This window comes from Micrasema longulum, unplaced genomic scaffold (genome assembly GCF_059751315.1).
Source record: "Micrasema longulum isolate JH-2025_06_02 unplaced genomic scaffold, ASM5975131v1 h1tg001114l, whole genome shotgun sequence".
Classification (NCBI taxonomy): domain Eukaryota; kingdom Metazoa; phylum Arthropoda; class Insecta; order Trichoptera; family Brachycentridae; genus Micrasema; species Micrasema longulum.
The window spans coordinates 211,435-230,950 of record NW_028278302.1 but is presented as its reverse complement, the minus strand read 5'-3'; the positions used below and the strand labels follow the sequence as shown (position 1 = coordinate 230,950).

The 19,516-nt window shown below is 31.5% G+C and overlaps 1 protein-coding gene across 1 annotated transcript in view; it reads right to left on the bottom strand.

Annotated features, from left to right (window-relative positions):
* The window catches only part of LOC148276971 (neurotrimin-like), a 119,157-nt gene that overhangs the window by 55,410 nt on the left and 44,231 nt on the right, over nt 1-19,516 (bottom strand). Inside the window, exons 2-4 of the mRNA XM_088233513.1 lie at nt 9,468-9,670; nt 6,643-6,759; nt 371-464 (exon numbers count right to left, since the gene is read on the bottom strand). Coding sequence (XP_088089639.1) covers nt 371-464; nt 6,643-6,759; nt 9,468-9,670 — 414 coding nt within the window. The remainder of the gene's footprint in view (nt 1-370; nt 465-6,642; nt 6,760-9,467; nt 9,671-19,516) is intronic.

Genomic DNA, 19,516 nt, shown 5'->3' with positions numbered 1-19,516 from the left:
ATTTTGGAGAGTAGGTTAAAAGAGTCTACTTTATTATTTAATTTATATAAACAGCATAATTCAGATACAGTGCGTCTATTTTCAAGGGTAAGAAATCCATTTTGTTTGGCAGATTGGCTGTAAGTACAGAGCGTTTTATTGTTTTTATAATCTAGGTATTTTAAAAATTTTCGTTGAACATTTATATTTTGTTGTTGTTAATTTATTATGACTTAACACGGGCATTGCCAGGCAAACGCCATTAATAAATAAATGACAGGTCATAGGCTATGTAAATGACTAGAACTCCGTTTTCTGTTTTCAAAAATGTTTTCCCTCTCTGTTTCAATAAGTTTCTGTACGACTTGACTTAAACTATAGTCCTACTCACCTACTACGAGTAATGACATGATATGGCCCATGGGAGGAGTGGTGCTGACTTGGCACTCGTACGTTCCCGAGTCCCGGTGCTGCGGAGACAGAACCTGTTATCATAAAAAAGACATTTATTTATCACAAATGGGATTGACAGATATTGAAAATACAGAGTTATATACCGTTCTATCCTGTATGCCTACTCTTACGTGAAAATGGCTGGATGGTTTATGTAATGTTGAAGTTTTGAAACAACAATATTTGTCAAATAACTTATTATTCCATTTATATAGAACAACTATCGAGTGCTTACATAAACTGTGTTCTTTTTTTCAAATTATAAAATGCGCTCAAAAAGAAAATAATACGGCAAAGGTAATACGTCATTCGAAAGATTTTTTTTGCTTTGCAACAAAATGATTTTTATTTATATTTTTTTTATTTTTTAATATATATTATAAAGTTATGCCTAGTAGGAGAAGACCCGTGCTAAGGCAGACTAACAAATATGTTTATGTATATATTTCCATATACGTACACACACACGTGTGCACCCTTATAAACATTCATACACATATACATATACATACACGCTCATAAACACATAAACATGCATATATCCATTCATATATGTACATATACACATACATAAACACATACCCACATAAATATTCATTCATATATACACACACATATACACAAACATCCTTATATACACATACATACATATATATACATATATACATTTATATAAAAAGGCCAGAATGCCCAATAACAGTGGTGATTTACGTCACGGAACACCCAGGTTTGAGAAAAATCACATTTTATTTTTTTGTGTTCTCACCGGGAACCTTCCGTTTGTGAGTCAAGCATTTTGACTTCTACACCACGGAGGCCACCATATAATTAAAACTTTGAAATTATTGTTTCCTTGGGCTTAATTCATAAAATTGTAAAAAAACAAAATTGTTGTAAGATTATGTTTAAGTTATATTTTGTTGTAAGAGTTTTTAGCCTGAAAGTTTTATCTGTTAAATATAAGTATCAATTTTCTTTTCAAAAGGTACCATTAAATTTTTGGTGGATTTTTTTATCTGTTCCAATGATTGCCTTCGCGGATGATATTGAAATCTTCGGAAGGTCCCCCCAAGCTACCTGCGAATCGTTCATAGCGCTTGAACTAAGTGCAAGGGAATTAGAACTTATCATTAATGAAAACAAAACAAAATTGATGGTTGCCTCCCAAACCCTTGACAAAATAGCTCTCACCTTTGCAGCGGAAAACTAAAATGTTGAGATGATCAACTCGTTTATAAACTTGGGTTCCGCAGTCACCAGTGACAACAATACACATAAAGAAATCAGTAGAAGAATAATTGCTGCTACTACGCGGTTAAGAAACATTAACGGACAAACTGATATGAAAAAATACTAAGATAATACTGTTCAAAACTCTGATCTGACCAGTATGCCTCTGAAACTTAGGTTATGACAAGGAATATTGAGGAAACGTTTGTTAAATATTGTAAAGAGGCAAGTTAGTTATAGGTTGAAATTAATTATTTGGTCCCAGTTGGGCGACATTATAAAGGTAGGTTATCACTAACCAATAAACAAATTTTTAAGATATAGAAAAATAATGAAGATAACCAAATAAAGTACCTACAGTCAACTTACCCTTCGCCAGTTTCGCTCAATTGACAAGAACATGAGAATTCTCCAAAATAATAAGATTATGTCATATAAAGTAAATTTTTTTGAACGGCATTAAAAACGTTATATATAAAATACCTTACTGTAAAATGGAACAAATATGACTTAAAGATCTAGATTCTATAAAATAAACAACTCGTTGGTGGAATACAAAATTTTAATAAAAGAAGCAATTCTCTACAAATGTAATAAGATTAGTTAACATAAACAATCAGAATTCTGCCTAGATGATATGAATAAATGGTTGACAATGAATTTATCTAAGAAGTAAATGTTTGTAACAATAATAATGACAACTGAAATAGATTCTTGATTGTTTTCTTCTCACCGTAAAATGAAAAAATGTTGATTTTACAAAACAAAATCCGCAGATGGAATTCGATATGCGACGTCTTCGGTTGATATATTTTAACTCATGGTTGGCTCAGTTGATGATTTCCCCTAAAATTGTTTGTCAACATCTTAATTCAGTAAATGATCGTCTGTTTCATTGCATTTGTTAATTTGTGTCTCATGATCTTGAAGAAAACGTTAAAATCTGACACCGGCTTTTCCAGACATAAAATAAATTTCCGACGAATAAACTTCGTAATAATTAGTGATCCATTCAAATCATGGAGTAAATATACCATATTGTAAAATTTTTATCATCGAATAAAGTAGATAAAAAGGTGGAATAAATAAAAAATAGAAAAAAAGTGGAATTATTGGAAAAAGATAGAAAAAAATGGAACTTGTATAAAATAAAATCTCATTAGAATATGATATATCTCTCTACAAGAATTGCGCTAATAAATTTAAAACAAATAGGCTGACGTAACGTTGAACGTTCCCTTTCTTGAAGGACTACATTTTTAAAATGTGCGGTCGCCCGCCCTTTGAGTCCTTCCGCGACAGCTGGACTGTTTGTCCTGAGTTTTCAAATGGAAAAGAATTTATTTCTAGCGCACGTAAATCGTATGGATGAGTTACTACCGCAGCCGTCAGATGGCGCTAAATCAGGCAACATAGAATTATATTCCAGTACAAAAATGTTTTCAAAAACGGGGTACGTTGGACTTATTTTTTACAACGTTACAATATAAACAATCAATTTATGCAAAAAACCATCTTAATATTGTTAAATATATTCTATCTATTTATGCCCTAAACTATCCTTCGAAACAAGAATACTCAGATTTATCCATGGCTTTGTGAGAAAAAAACAATAATTAGCATCGTCGCTCGGATAAAATGCTATATAGCCATATAAAATCTACGAAGCGTCCGTTGTAATCATATAATTAGAAAAGACGAGAAAAATCCCGTAAAACGCGTAACTCTCCCGTGCCATAATAAAACAGCGTAGAAAATGAGGAGCTGGAGAGCTTATAATGTTGATGTTATTCTGGTATATTATTGTTGTCTATTGTTTTTGTACATATTGTTATTCATTATCATTAATGCTTCTGTTGTTTATATGCTTAATATAATTTTTAATGCATCTTACTTGTTTTCGGCCGATTTTATTGTGTTTTGGCAAAAAGCCCCATTAAAGAGAAATAAAATCTACGCAAATTCAAATAAATAACAGAAAATGCAATTATAGTGACCGTAATTACGGCTGAAAATAAAGCCGTTTGAGTCACCGATTAAACCAAAACTAGTTAATTACTTCCTCTGGGTGGAAGGCTTAGCTTTAAATAACGGACCTTAAACTCAGTAAAGCTTAATATTTTGGAACCACGTGGCAACATTATTACATTAGCCTAGGGCTACCAGGGTGCACGTGATCCCTTCTTGAGCATGAGCTACTCAAATAATTAGGATAATATGAACACATACAGAAATAATTTTTAAAATCTTTTTTTTTTGTTTTACTCTATCTAGTTTTTTACCCAATGTTCAAAATATAGCTTTGGTATTTTGTGGACGATGAGACGCATCGGACCATAAGACGCACCCTAATTTTTGATTGAATTTTCAGAGTAAAAAAGTGCGTCTTTTGTTTTTCTTCTAGATAAAACTTATAGCATTAGTTCATTATAAATCACAGATAATCCGCCGTAATACGCAGTCAAACTTCAACATAACATGACGCTTAACCGCTTACAGTGTCTATTTAAAAATATGTTATTATTTATTGGAAAGTCAACGGACATTTATAAAATTGTAAGATACATATTCTAAAAACATTTCCGAAGGTCTAATTAGAAGCTCATTTGCAATTGGTAACATAAAAAAATATATACAATATAGTACGCAACTATTAATACAATATTATTAATATTTAAATATAATGTATATTAATTGTTTAAAATAAGCTTTACTTGAATGTTAGTCGCACAGTTACACATAATTTTAATAAATTACAATCCTTCTCTCTGCCTACCCCTACGGGGAAATGGCGTGATGGTAGTAGTAGTAGTAACAAACATAGCTGACCAATATCATAACTTGAATTTATTTGATAGATCAAATGGAATTTTCGAGTGAAGTTAAGGACTTGTTATTGATCTCAATATGATTAAATTAATGACGAAGTATATTTCAAGCTCTATTTACAAATGACTTTTGATACAATTTAGCGGAACATTTAGAAATTTTTAGTAAAGATCGATTTCTGGGGACTAGGACTCTAAAATTAACATTTATTTTTGTAGAAGATTAGGATAATCTACCAAATTATTTAATATTTTAAACATAAAAATGACGTCAGCCGTGTTCAAGTTCGAAGCGTTTGGAGTAAAGATAAGTTCGTAGATTCGTTTGGACCTGTATTCAGAGCTAACCGTCTAAAATTGCATTGTTATATATTTTTTTATTGTAAAAGTTCAATTCCTCAAATGCATTTTTTTTATTGAAGGCCTTATATAGGAGATGCAAACTCTAATTGACTTAGAATATATGTAAAGTAAAGAATGGTAAGAGTGCGCGCATAGTTAAGTTCTCTCCATATTATATCCTTATATTTCAAGTAATGTCATTTTTGAGATTATCCACAATTTTTTCGACAACTATTTCTTAGATCTAAACCACACATCAAACATAATATGCTTAGTCTTGAGGATCGTCGTTTGAATTCTGCCCATATACGGAAAAGGAAACTTAACCTTTAATACGTTTTTTTCATAATTGCGTTAGCATGGATTTCAAAAGTTAACTTATTGTCAAGTAAAACCCCGGGATCCCGCATTTCATTTACTTAAATAAATACTTGACAGTTTGGCCAATAATTTTGGAATATTTATAAACAGGTTTTTTTTGATAACGTGAACACGCCGCATTTTTTTTTTCAATGTTCATTTATATTGATACGCTTTTGAAAATAAAGAAGTCCCTGTATGATTTAAAAGACAATTCTATGAATCGTGTATATTGCCGGTGACAACATACGCAAAAAATCCATGGAAAGACAGATGCTCGGTGTATGTCTAAGAGGCAGAATAAAAAATGAAGAAATTAGGCGCAAAACTGGAGTCGTGAATATCATGGATCGTGCAAAAAAAATAAAATGGCAGTGGGCATAACACTTTTGAGGCAAAATGACGGCATGTGGACACCCAGAATAATAAAGTTGAGACCATTGGCAAACGAAAGAAGTGTTGGAAGACCACAGTGAAGATGAGTCCATGACATTGCCTTGTGAAAGGAAGAAATAAAGACATTTGGAAGAGGCCTTTATCCAGCAGTGGAGAGAATATTTCTGAAGAAGAAGAAGAAGAAGATTGAGGTCTTCCTATAGTTTGATGCAGTATTAATTTGATTTTATTTATAAAAATATGTTTATATCTCTAGCAAAAAGCAAAAAAATGCTTACTTGAAACTCTGACCAATGTCATTGAAAAAATATATAAATAGTAATGCCCCCAAGCGCGATCCTTGTGGGACGCAAGGGCACTTTTGCAATCTCGGAACTAACCCTATTAACGACTACTGATTGTAGTCAATTTTAAAGGTAAGACATCAGCCACTTATGCAGATCACCGTGGATACCCAAATTCAATAACTCATGGAGTAATATCTGTACCGCAGTGGCAGACGGATGCAAATCCAAACGTCAAATTTTCAAAAAAGCCTTGAGAATCTACTTTTTCCAAGTAATTTCTTATAATTTATGGCATTAATTTGTATTTTCAGTTTCTAATTACATTGTTTCTTTCATTTTAAGACTAACATTTCTTCAAAATCAATGGACATGATCAATAAACTGAATACGAAAATCGAAACGTCATTTCATTAAATCCTGGATTTGCATTCGTTTGCCTCTAAGGTATAGATATACTATGGGTAACAATGCCGAATAATTTAATAATTTAATTCCATAGATTGAGAAAAACACACTTTTATGCCTAGGCATTACTTCATACCAGGTTTTAAAGCAAGGCGCTTAACTTAGAAGGCTATACTTTGACTTCTTACTTAATTCATGGAAAATACTTTTAATACATCAGCTGACCTTTTGTTAAATTCCTTTTTGTTCTAATAACAAAACCAAAAGTTATTTGTGACTCGATAAATCGTATTTTTGTTATTGAATTCGATATTTCTGAATACGTTATTCAAAAATATATTGAATATGATCTGACAACTTACCCTGAGAACCCAATCTTCTGTTTGTGGGTTGTGAACACTTTGGAATCTCTGGTCCGATGTGTAGGTGGACCTTCCCACTGTAAGTAAGTGGAGGTCTCTATGTCGTATCCAGGAAACCTGAAACAAATATTCTTAGATTAATTAAATTTGCCTCGCAGTTTTTCGTTTCTTTCTTTTTCTTTAAAAAGCGTTTGTCTAGTCAAATAAATGAATTAATCAATAAAATATAAATGGATTTTAATTCATAAAGAAACAGGATTTGTAATTTTATTTTTAAACAAACTGTATTGATTGTGTATTTTGCAAAAATGGTTCTAATTATTGACATAATTATTTATTTATTTCCAAAAATTAATCTGTAGTGTTATCTACAATAACATGTTATATTTTTTTAATGAGAAAGTTCAGTGCTACGGGAAATCGGATAAAGAAAATAATTTTCGTACACTTAATTGTACCGCAAAGTTTCTCTAAAACTGCGTTTTTTTGAGGCAATAGTGTGTTTAATGACACATCAAATATTTATTTGGTAAATTTTTTTGATTCCATTGTTTTATTTTACTATTTCTTTTGCACTACAACAGGCCAGGATGCCCAAATACAGTGGTGAATTACACAGAACATCTTAGCTTTAAAAAAATCACATTTAATTTTTGTGTTCTCACCAGGAATCGAACCTCGAACTTTCCACGCTTAAGTCAAGTGTCATAGGCATAAGACTATTTTAGGTTTCATTTTTTAAAAAAAATTGTCTAAAATTTTGCGGCATACTGGGAACTGCCGTAGCATTACCTAGCGGTTCAGAAAAGGTTAAATGATGTGTGTTTGACATAAATTAATCACTTAAGCTAACTACTGATAACTCATAATTCCCGTTAAAGCTTAATTTCAAATGAATAATGAATACCTTTCAAGCATTTAAAAGTAGGTAAAAATGGTAAATTATAAATGTAGATTTTCAACAACTTGCCTTTTTTCAACAACTCAATGGACGTAATTATGAAGGAACACGGATATTTAATTATGTAAAAACAGAAGCTCTTAACCTTTTTTTGTAAACAACAACTGCAGTATTATGAAAAAGTCAATTACTAAGATTTTCCTAAAAATAAGGCACCTACAGAATTATTCGAGACCAAGTGTATCATAATATTTACGAAACTTTTACATAAATTAAATTTTCGTTTGATTTTTGTGGCTGCATGCTGTTTTCTTACAACCAAATATTTTAGTAAGTGTTACTCAAAGCCAAACGCATGTCAGTATTAGCATCTTTATGATTAATTTGTTTGTTTTTTTTATTTTCAAAAGCATTAAAAATCCCTGCTCGCACAAGTATGAGGTAGAAAATAGAATGAGGTAGCGTTAATCAATATTTATAATTTTAAGAAAAGAAAGTTTTTGGTTCCATAGATCTTCAAGTAAAGTTCCTGTCTCGATCATTTCTTTATAATTCTTTGCGTGTTGTATTTTAACTAACTCTTCCCAAATCTCATCAGGCACCCCCGACATGTAAATAGTTAAAAGGTAGCGAGTCAGTTTCCGAATACGTTTGTCCTTGTATCAAGTAACATAATAATTTAATTCATTTTCCAACTTTTGCAAATTAAGTGTAATCTTCTTTTTTTTTTTTTAATATTCGCATGCAGATTATTAGACTCAGATACAAATTTTCATGTTTTTCATCTTAGGAAGTAATTATTACACCTGTTTTATAATTTGTTCATCTAATTGTTTATTTTTTCAATTAAATGAAAGCTGTTTTGTTGAGAGTATTGTATGATGAATTCGCGGACTACTTCGGGTGCTTTTAGGGACTACCAGTAGTCTACGGATCATAAGTTTGAAACCACTGACATATAACATATAAAGCCTTAACCAGCTCTACCCAACTTGATTCCTATTTTTGTTTCCCTGAGCAAAAAGGTGGAGCTGCTTTATTTATGAATCGTTGAAAAGGCCCTCAGAAATTAAATGATTTGGTAAATCATAAGAACGCAAATAGTTAATTTTATGAAAAAAAAAATTTGTTTATTAATTTATCTTTTTTTTTTTCATAAAATTAACTATTTGCGTTCTTATGATTTACCCAAATATTTAATTTTGAGGGCCATTTTCAACGAGTTGTAAATAACTCACTCTTATAAAATAGGAATCAAGTTGGGGTAGAGTGGGTTTTGAACCAAGGACTTTTAAACCGTGTGTCCGAGACACTAGCCGCGGGACCACAACCCGATTAATTAATTTTTTTTAAATACTTTTTTAAATAATGCATTTTTGCCTACTTAAGAACAAGATATGTAACTCTAGTTAGACAGTCAAAGTAAATTCATAATTATGTTTTTATTAAATAAAAAAAGTAAATAAATAAATGAACAGGCAGAATATTTTTTAATGCTACATCTGAGCGTATGAAATTTAAATTAAAACCAGCCAATTAAAGGTTGTGAGCTCTGTAAATGCTTACTGAAATGTTAAGTAGTTATTTCTTATTTATTTGGTGTACCAAGAAAGTTCCCTATGCATCATAAGAAGCGTAAAGAGAAATTTGTTGATAATACAATGTTTAATACAAATTAAAAATAACATCGTTTTACTCATCGCACAAGTATAACATTCATATTTTACTAGAGTAATAAAATAACGTGAAAAGGACCCTTTTCCTGCCTTCACAGTGACATTTTCCGGTAAATTCTGATATTTTACTGGTTCCTGGTTTTGTATTTCGTTTATTTAACTATTTACAAGAGTAAAATGATATTTTCTTCAAACATAAAATGATTGGTCTTCAAATATCCGTTATTAAGGTATTTATTTGAACTTACTGTTTTGTTTCCAAGGTTCCGTATCCTACAGTTTAAGTATGACGTCTTGCCAACAAGAGCTGTGACGTTTTTTGACACTGAAGTGTCAAAGTATGGACCATGATCCGCATGCACCAGGTTTTCTTCGATTTCTTCGAATCCTTCGCTCTGGTGGTCAGGGTACATTGGAGGGTCCTCTGTGTAAATATAGTTTCCAGAAGAATCTGAAAAAAAATGAGAACACGCATTTTAGTTTATTTATTAAAAACATCAAACAATAATTAACTGATTACAGAGACACTGTTTAAAGTAACACAATCAGGAATGATCAATGCCAGTGAACCCGCGTTGAGTCAGGGCACTTGCAATTAATTTAACTCTTTGGTTTTATTACCAGGACATCTAGTAACTTTACTAAAATGTTCACGGTTTAAAAACTGTATTGCTCACTTGTTCGTCTTCTTTTAGAATATGCACCCGCGATCTGGTGTCCCTTCTATGTAGGCCGGATAAATCATATCAAATCGGTGCAACATCGTTTGCTAAGAATAGTAGCACGGATGATTGGCCTCGAGAGGGGAGATTACACTGACGGAGAAATGGAGTCAATGTTAAAAATATCAAGTCTACAAAAACGTAGAAATTACATTGACTCCAGTTTTATGTTTAATTTGCTGAATGGCTTAATTGATGTACCATCGTTACTGGAACAAGTGGCTTTCAATGTTCCGATCCGCCGGTTGCGAAATAATAATGAGCTGTTCCTCGATCAACACAGCACAAACTATGGCTTGCATGCACCAATGTCCCGATTGTGTCGTATTGTAAACTCGAGACAAGATCTGGACTTTTTTGGTGTCTTTTTAGATTTAAAAATTCACTAAGATAGACCGGATCTTGTCTTGAGGTAGTAATTTTATTTTTTTTGTCTTAGCTTTAATTTTTAAATTAAGTTGTATTTTATTTTATTAGTGCCTGTATTTATTATAAGAAATTGTATTTACAGTAGTAAGAATGGACTGCATAAGTCCGTCAAATAAATAAATACATAAATAAACATGCACATCATTACACGCACATACACAAATACATATATATTCACACACACATATATATATCTACATTATTAATTTATACATACACATTCAGTTTACAAATATGATAATACATTTTAATGATCTTATATTATAGTAATCAACACTTTTATTTATTTACTAATGCAGAGTTGATTACACATTTGTTGGACCAAAAGTTCTGTGTTGCGTTGGGACGATTAATGAGTTAACACAGACATACGAGTCTATCACCACAAATATAATAATGGATGAGAAACAATAATGCATAAAAAAATGTTTGTTTATCAATTACATAATTAAGTAATGAATGTATTTAAGTGCTTTCCCGCGGTTTCTATAAAAAATCGCCAAGAGTAAGTTTCAATACCACCCTTTTATTTATTTCTCGATTAAAGCTTTTATTACATTATGTATCTATCCAGAAAGTTTAAACTCGATCACTTTTGCTCAGTATTTCAATTTAAAATATACACTGTTAGAGAATCTATAGTTAACGTTTAAAAAAAAACCGCCTAATAGATGGAAACATTTAATGATTTTGACAGACTGTAAATCATGTATTCATGCGATTGCGGATCGTAATTCGGTGAACCCAATTGTCATGAGTATATGAACTTAAATCCAGATATTAAAAAATCGATCACAAAATGTGTACATTGGCTAGATACGAGGACACTGCGGAATAATTGGCACTGAAAAGGCTCGGGAAGCAACTCTCAAAAAAACAGTTCCTGATTTTGCTGACTTTGCAATAATTTTTGCTAAGAAAATAATAAGAAGCAGAACTTCACAGCTTTAGAATGATCGCTATTCAGCAGAACTCACAGAAAAGGTAACAAAAATGTTTTTTTCCATCTATTTACCATGCTTTTAAATTCAGGAAACTGTAGCGTGCAGAACTTACACAAATACTGACAGGAAATGGCGGATTTATGAGCTATTTACACAGATTCAAGATATCTGAGATCAACACTTGCCCATGCGATGATGTTACTCTCCAAGATGTCTCCCATCTATTGATGCATTGCCCTTTTTAAGTCTGCAGAGAATGCAACTGGAGATGCAATGCAGAAGTTTAAATGAGGATTTACACGATGTTCATGTAGTAATTAGTCATAAGGACTTGTCAAGAGAGGTAACATTATACATGATAGACATAGTAAAGGCAAAGAGGGTATCAATGATAGCAGGACACCAAATTCCAAACACTCTTCAAGTGGATCGGAAGATCTGTTGACGAATAACAACAGTCCGCCTTCTCTTGAAGAGTTTTCTGTGGTTTTCTCGTCACTAGAGCAAATGCGGAGAGGCTCCTGAAACAGGCCACAGCCAAAATTTCCCACTCGATCCATACACAATATATCAACTAAATAACTAAAAAAAGTTTTTCATTGATGTAAATTTAATAGAATATATATTTTTTTAAAGTAAACAAATAAATAACTATCCCTTTGAAGTAAATATAAAACTTGTACATTACAAGCAAGGTGAAAAAATAATGCAACTCACATATTAAAAAAAATTGTGTCTATCTCAATCGTCCTACGTTCTTAAGATACAACTTCTCCATTAGAATTGTCCAAAAAAATATATTTATCTATGATTTTCATGAATCATTTCATTAATCACTAACCGTGTATTTTGGAAACAATCTTTGAAGATATTATGCTTCCACAATTTTTGAGGCATTCCTTAATTTTATTTTTGTTTTTCAAAATTGAACGTTTCGTATACTTGTTTATGTCTGACGATCAAAGCAAATGATTCAACGCTATCAGAAGGTTTAATTATTTCCACCCTTATCTAAATCGCACTTGGTTAATGAGCACTTATTTTTTTTTATTCGCATCAACTCCGCAATTACTTAATTTTTCACCCATGCTAGTAAATTCAGAAGGGTGAATATTTAAATGTACACAAATATATTGGCAAACGACGCAACGGATCGACACGCACTCTAATGCAAGACTTAAACTGTTTAATGATGAATATGTATTTGGAAAACACCTGCAAGAAAGCGAACAATTTTTGCACTGACAATAAAAATCTGTAAAAATAAAATGTGCGAAAGTAGAACGAGGGCCGCTTGTCTTTAAATACAATATTTGCTAACTTGTATTCAATATATTAAGACTTTGCTACACAGTCTAAAAAAGGAAAAAGAGAACATGGAAAACACGAAGTAAGAACTTCAAATGTAAATTTTACTTGAATTATTCAATACGTCATTTGTTTCTTTTCAATTTATTTATTTATTTTATTCATCTTTGAAATTTTTTTCTTTATAAACCCTTACGGATTACAAACATTTGACAAAACGTTTTTTCTTTTTGCAAAATTCATATTCTACTCTTAATGATAATATTTTCAACATTTTTTGTGAATGTTGTCTGAGTATTTTGTTACGTTTTGTCTGGTGGTTTATTGTATAATTTTAGTCCTTGTTTTTTTAGTCTGGACTGTCTTTGTTGACAAAAGTATAATATTTACATTGATAAAACGTTCAAGATGCATTATTTGTACATTACGTTTTATGATAATGCAGACATCAAATGTCGCTTATAGATCGTTTGCATAGCACCATAGCAAGTTATTGCATGACCCGCTAAACCGCGAGTTATTAAGATTTGAAAAGACGTGCTTCACAAAAATTCCAGGTGTTTTTGAACCAAACTTACTGTTTTTTAATACTTTTGTATAGCAGCATGTTAGGCGTTGACGACCTTTATGGTTATTCAGAATTAAGGCTGTAACTAATTTAAACCAGCCACAAATAAAACTTCAGATGCCTAGATTTGAATACACATCTCTGTTTGATCAGTCAATTTCAATAAACCGGTACTTGTTTAAAAAACATGTAATTTAAATGTTTAGTAGACTTACGAACCTCATAAAATTCAAAATCGTTACCTTAATATTATCATTTAGGGTCGTAAACCAAACTAGGTTGAAAACCAGCGTAATTGAGATAATTTAAGGGTATTAAATACATGATTTATGATGCCAGTGGTATTAATTTACCATCGTATCTTTAATTATAGGAAATTAAAAGGATAATCCAGATAAATCTTTTTTTTGACCCAGTGGCTTGCTTCCAAATAAATTAATATAATCGATACTTTTGAATAATTACTGTTTCAAAGTCGTATTCATATAAGTTTTGTTTAAGGAAATATTTTGTAATTAATTTATAAAACAATTATTTAAATATTTGTTATTAATCTATTAATAATACATAGATTTAATATGCATCACAAATATGGAATCCTATGTACAATGTGCAGATATCACGCATTGAAAATATTTTCTAAAAAATCGTTAAGTTCATGTGTTTCCGGTTGAAACTTGAATTTAAACCCGATCAATAAATTCATACATGTAAAAACATTACCTATTACCTCTGCAAAAACGTCATGAAATAGCGGATTTAATTTATCTACTAAAAATTGCCTCTGGTTCAATCGACTGTCCTGAACTACTGTGCAAACTTTCGTCTTTCGACGAGTTTCGTCTTGTTAGAACATTACAAAAAAAAAAATTTTTTTTAATATTCAAAATATAAAAGTAGAATTAAATTAAATGAAATAGTTTTTTTTTGATACCTTACCAAATCCAAGTTTAGAAGCATAAATAAAATAAAGGAATTTTTGTATTCGGTTTTCATTACAAGCCTAAATATATTTTTTTTAAATTAATTTTTTAATTTTTTATTAATAAATTTCATAAAAGGTACATGTTTTTTTATAATTCTATACAGATCTACTTTTATACATCTAGTTAATGTAATCACTGGACTCTCCAAAAAAAGAGACTAACTCTTGTGCTTGGAGAGTGACTTACACTGTTGTAGTTGTTTATTTATAAGAGTTTATATAATTTTGAATATACGAGTGTATAAGAAAAAAAAACAGAATTTATAAACAAAAACACATAAAATAATAAAACATTCATACTAATTAACATTCAATGCAGTTTTTGCATGTGTTCAAAAAAATTCGTTAGATTTACTTTAAATTTATTCAGTCAAAGCAGCCAGTCCACAATTTTGAAAAAATTATACATTGGTGTTATCAAGTTCTGGAAGGTCGATTCTATTTCTGCTTTAAACAGCCAGGCCGGTTTCATACAAAAAACAGTTATAATCAACGTTGTCAACAAAATGTCATGAAAATTAATTTCACCTCAGACATTCCAAATGTTTATATGTGGTTTCATTCAATATTAAATCAGGCTATTTTCTGCAAAATGCATATGTTGGGTTGTGTAGTCAGCCAGACTTCAAAATCACCTAAATTCCTTTTAAACATAATTAAATTGTTTTTATTAATAAGTTATTATAAAAAATGAATTAAGTGATTCTCAACAACGAAATACCCTAATGTAAACATAAAATAATATCTGTACCTCAAAGGCAGACGGATGCAAATCCAGAATTTGGTGAAACGACATTTTGATTTTCGTATACAGTTTAAGATCTTAAGATCTTTCGTATACAAAAATGTATGCCTTATAATGAAAGAACCAATGTATTAAGATACTGAAAATACTAAATAATGCTGTAAATTATTCAAAATTACTTTGAGAAAGTAGATTATTTAGGCTTGTTTTGAAAATTTTATGTTTGGATGTGCATCCGTCTGCCTCTTAGGTACAGATATAATCAATACATGATGTCATAACACACATAAGAGTTTCACTAGGGTTGGCTGTTTTCTGCAAAATGCACATCTTAGGCTGTGTGGTCAGCCAGACTCTAAAAATCATTAAATCTTGTCATATACAACTTTACAAACATCAACAGATGAAAGAATTGAAGGAATATAGATGTTCAAATATAGGCAGAATGGTGAATGTTACACAGTGTGTAAAGTGGCCTCTTAAACCAGCCATTGACAGGTCATAAGCCCTGTAGTTTCCTGGACTTCTATATTACCTTCTCTTAAATGTTCTTCATCTCTGTTGTAATATGTCAATATTATTAATTAACCAATAAAGAAAGTCTAAAAAATATAAACTAAAAATATAAACTATAAATGAATAAAATATTACCAGTTGTAGAATTATCTATAAAAAAATATATAATTTGGTATTATAAATACTTTGAACCAGTTAAAAAAAAACTAAGAAAACAATTGTGAATAACATTTGTTTTAAAATTAAAAAATTAATAATATATGTTTTATTATTTAAAACTAATACCTAGGTAAATAGTATATATTTATGTATAAAAATATATCGGAATATATATCCATTAAACCCCGCAATTAACTAGTACTATTATTAAAATACACCCCGTTCCTTATTTATTATTATTAATACATTTTATCACATTACATACATTTGTTTGCACACAATTACCAATATTACGTGTTCCGTGATTTTTCTTATCTAATATGTGTTTTGTTACTGAGCTAAATAACCGAGGGTCACAAAATCCGGGGTAAAAATAAGCTGAGTTTAAGTAATAAATGGCTTTTCTAGGCTTATCTCTAAAATTAACAACACTCAAGGTATAATTAGATCTAAGTTAGGCCATTAAGCGACCGTTTTAGGCTCTTTTCTTTGGTAAATGTGTAGGTACGGTGTTCCATAACTCAACACTTGACATTTGGAGCTAGAAGGCTTACGTACGGCCTATGATTTACTATCCTAGAGCTTGGATTTTAAATGAATGATTAAATGCTCGAATTGTGACTATCAAAGTGACACAAAATGGCGTCCTCACAAAGCCGATTTTGTCAAACAAACTCACACCGTCGATGTTCTCTGTAGCTGCAGGAGGTATCGTAATTTAATTCATTGAATTTAAAATTTGAATTTGAAAAGTTTGAAATTCCTATAAATAATTATTTTTCAATCAAACCTCTTCATAGTTTTTTGTTAGTATAAACGTAATAAGGGCTAGTTTTCTTACATGTTGTATCCTTCTATTTTTTATTGAAATTTATCGTCATTGGAAATTAGGAAGTCAAATTCCAACCATCTATTTGCCTTGCAGGTGGAAGACGTGTTAGAGCAATTACTGTACAGCGCCCTAATGGTGATGTTCACAAAAATGGCGCTTTATAATTGACAGTCATTTATAGTAAAACTAAAATTAATTGAGAGGAAGGGCCATGGCTTTTCTTCATACAAACAAAAGATTAGTTATTATTTTATACACTGTAGATATTAACAATTATTGACGTATTTCTACCGTTTTGTTTTTTTGATGAATCGTTTTTTATGGAACTAGGACTATCCAAAAACCCAAAATAGCCTGAAGTTTTATTTGCCGTCTTCGAACGCACAGTACACAAATATGATAAATAATTTTGAAAAACGGCAAAAATACCGATAGAGAAAATTTTATTCTAACACTATTTCTAAAAATAAAAAAATGTATTCGGTTTTGCGGTATGGAAAACGAAAAAACGAAAAGTCTTTTTTTTTTGCTTACTATAATTAGTCCAATGTGCTGTTGTCTTTTTTGCACATTATCGAGGAGGCATGTGCGAAAATATGAGAGAAAAACTATGTTCAAATACCCAATTATCAAAATTCCTTTCCTCTTTATCATGATCATTGATAAAGCATTGTTTTAATGAGTGATCACTTCGAGAATGCCGAATTATATATTTTTATTAGGATTCTTCCGTATTACCTTCTCAAAAATGTTTTTCCTCTCTGTTGAAATAAGTTAAAATATGAATAACTACCTAGGGAGGAAATCCAGCCAGTCTGAAAGCATTTAGACATACTTAAACATTGTTGAATTAACTACCTGGTAAAAGAAGAGGTATAAAAATTGGAAAATTGTTTTCAAGCGTTGCCTTGTAGGTGATTTGGTTCAGCCGGATGAATCTCACCCGCGTGATAAAGGTTTCAGCTCTTTTACTTCACAAAAATCAACAGATGGAAGAGTTGAGGAAATGTGGAAATTTAAACATAGGCAGAATAGTGAATGTTACTCAGTGTGTAACGTGGCCACTTAAATCAGCCAATGACAGATCATAAGCCCTGTAAATGCCTAGACTTCCATATTCCCTTCTCAAAAATGTTTTCCCCCTCTGTAGAAATAAATTTAGAAATCAATAAACCTTATGTAATATTTAAAATATTCAAAACATCACCTTTGTGGTCAAATATATAACTAAGTGTTATGAAATATTTGTATCAAACCGCTTACCGACTTTTCAATGTTTACGGTTTTGATACGAATCCGTCTTTTCGTCAGCACACCAACTGAACTCACATGCAAAACCTACTATTTTACATGTTAGTTTAAATAGCGTTCTAATGAAGAGACGGACACGTCTCAAAATCGGTAGACATAGAAAAATCGGTAAGTAAACAAATTTACAAATATTTGATAACATATAGTATAAAGTAATTTTCATGAATTTTTATTCGTTTTATTGAATAATTAAATCTACAGACGAGCATATCCGTTTAAAGTTATACTTGTGATTAAGGTATCTTTCCCTCGATGCACTGGGTGGCTCGATAATAAAAATTGTTAATATGACTTCGTTCTATCTACTTGATCGAAAACTGATCGTTTCAATACAAAATGGAAAATAGATTGATCGGGCTTATTCGCAGCTGTGACACGGAAGCTACATAGCAACTTTTATTTCCAGCCATTATATAGATAAAATCCTATAGGTCAGCGGTTTCCAAACTTCGTGTCACCATCGAATTGATTTATTTATGCGTTCAACAATTGTAATCAGCATTATTTTACATGTTATCTAACCCTTCTTCTTCTTTTCCACATCCACTCCTAAGTGGAGCATGTGGACATCACCAGTTGCCTCCAGGAGACCCTATCGCCAGCCAGCACTCTCGCTTCTTCCCATGTCAATCCAGCGCCCCTTAATTCCGCCGAATAAAGTCGAAAGATCGTCATTGACGGCCTTCCAGGACGGCGTGAGCCCGCAGGTTTAAAGAAGAGGCAACTAGAGTTTAGTCTCCTGAGGCATGCGCAGCAGGTGTCCAAGCCAGGTCCATCGCTGCATTCTCAAGACGCTCGTTATAGGAGGCTGCTGCGTCTGTTCTCGGACTTAAATGTTAGTTATACCACCTTATACCTAATATTCTTCTCAAGCACCTACTCTCAAAACTCAGAAGTTTGGTGTTTTGAAATTTGGTAATGTGCCAAGATTCACACTTATATTGGAGAACTGGCATTATACAAGAGTTGAATAATCGGCATTTTGTTGTGACTAAGTAAAGACTAGAGCTCCAGACAACACGCATCATGTTAAAAGTTGCTCCAGCAATTCTTAGGCGGGTTGCGAGCTCTTTATGCATGCTTCCATCCTCAGTTATGTGTACTCCCAAGTATTTAAAGCTGTCAACTTTCTCAATCCTCTGTCCATTATTATGAAGAGGCTGATCAGGGTCAGGACAGGATTTGTTGCACAAAATCTAAGTCTTTTTTGTATTAATATTAAGACCCAGACGAGTTGAGTTTTCCTGCAGTGTGTCAACAATTTCCTGAAAATCTTCAACAGACTTTTCAAAAAAGACCAACCCTACCCATTTCTTAAGATTGATGAGAGATTTTATCGAGAGCCATTTTAGAGAGCATCAATTTTTATATTCCCAATTGTTATCTTTGATAGCGTCAGCACACACTGTTTTACCTCGAGGCTTCTAGAACCAACCTGCTTCTGGTTATTTTAATATGGAAACTTCACTGGTCCATTAGAATTAAGTCTAATTGTGTAAAATATTAAACTTTGTAACTGTACTGTATGTTTCCTGAATAAAAGAAAATAAATAAAAAAAAGAAAAAATTCCGATTGGAAAAGCAGTCAGACAGCTAAAATCTTTCGCAACAGTTTTACATCACAAACTATGTTGAAGAGGCAAATACTCTTGCTGTTGGGGGTTATTATACCTTAATAATGTCAAACTAGTGCTCAAACGTTCCCGGTTTGTATATTAAATTAAGATAAATTAAATTTGTAAAATTGCCAGACTCATGAATTAGAGATTTGAGGTGCA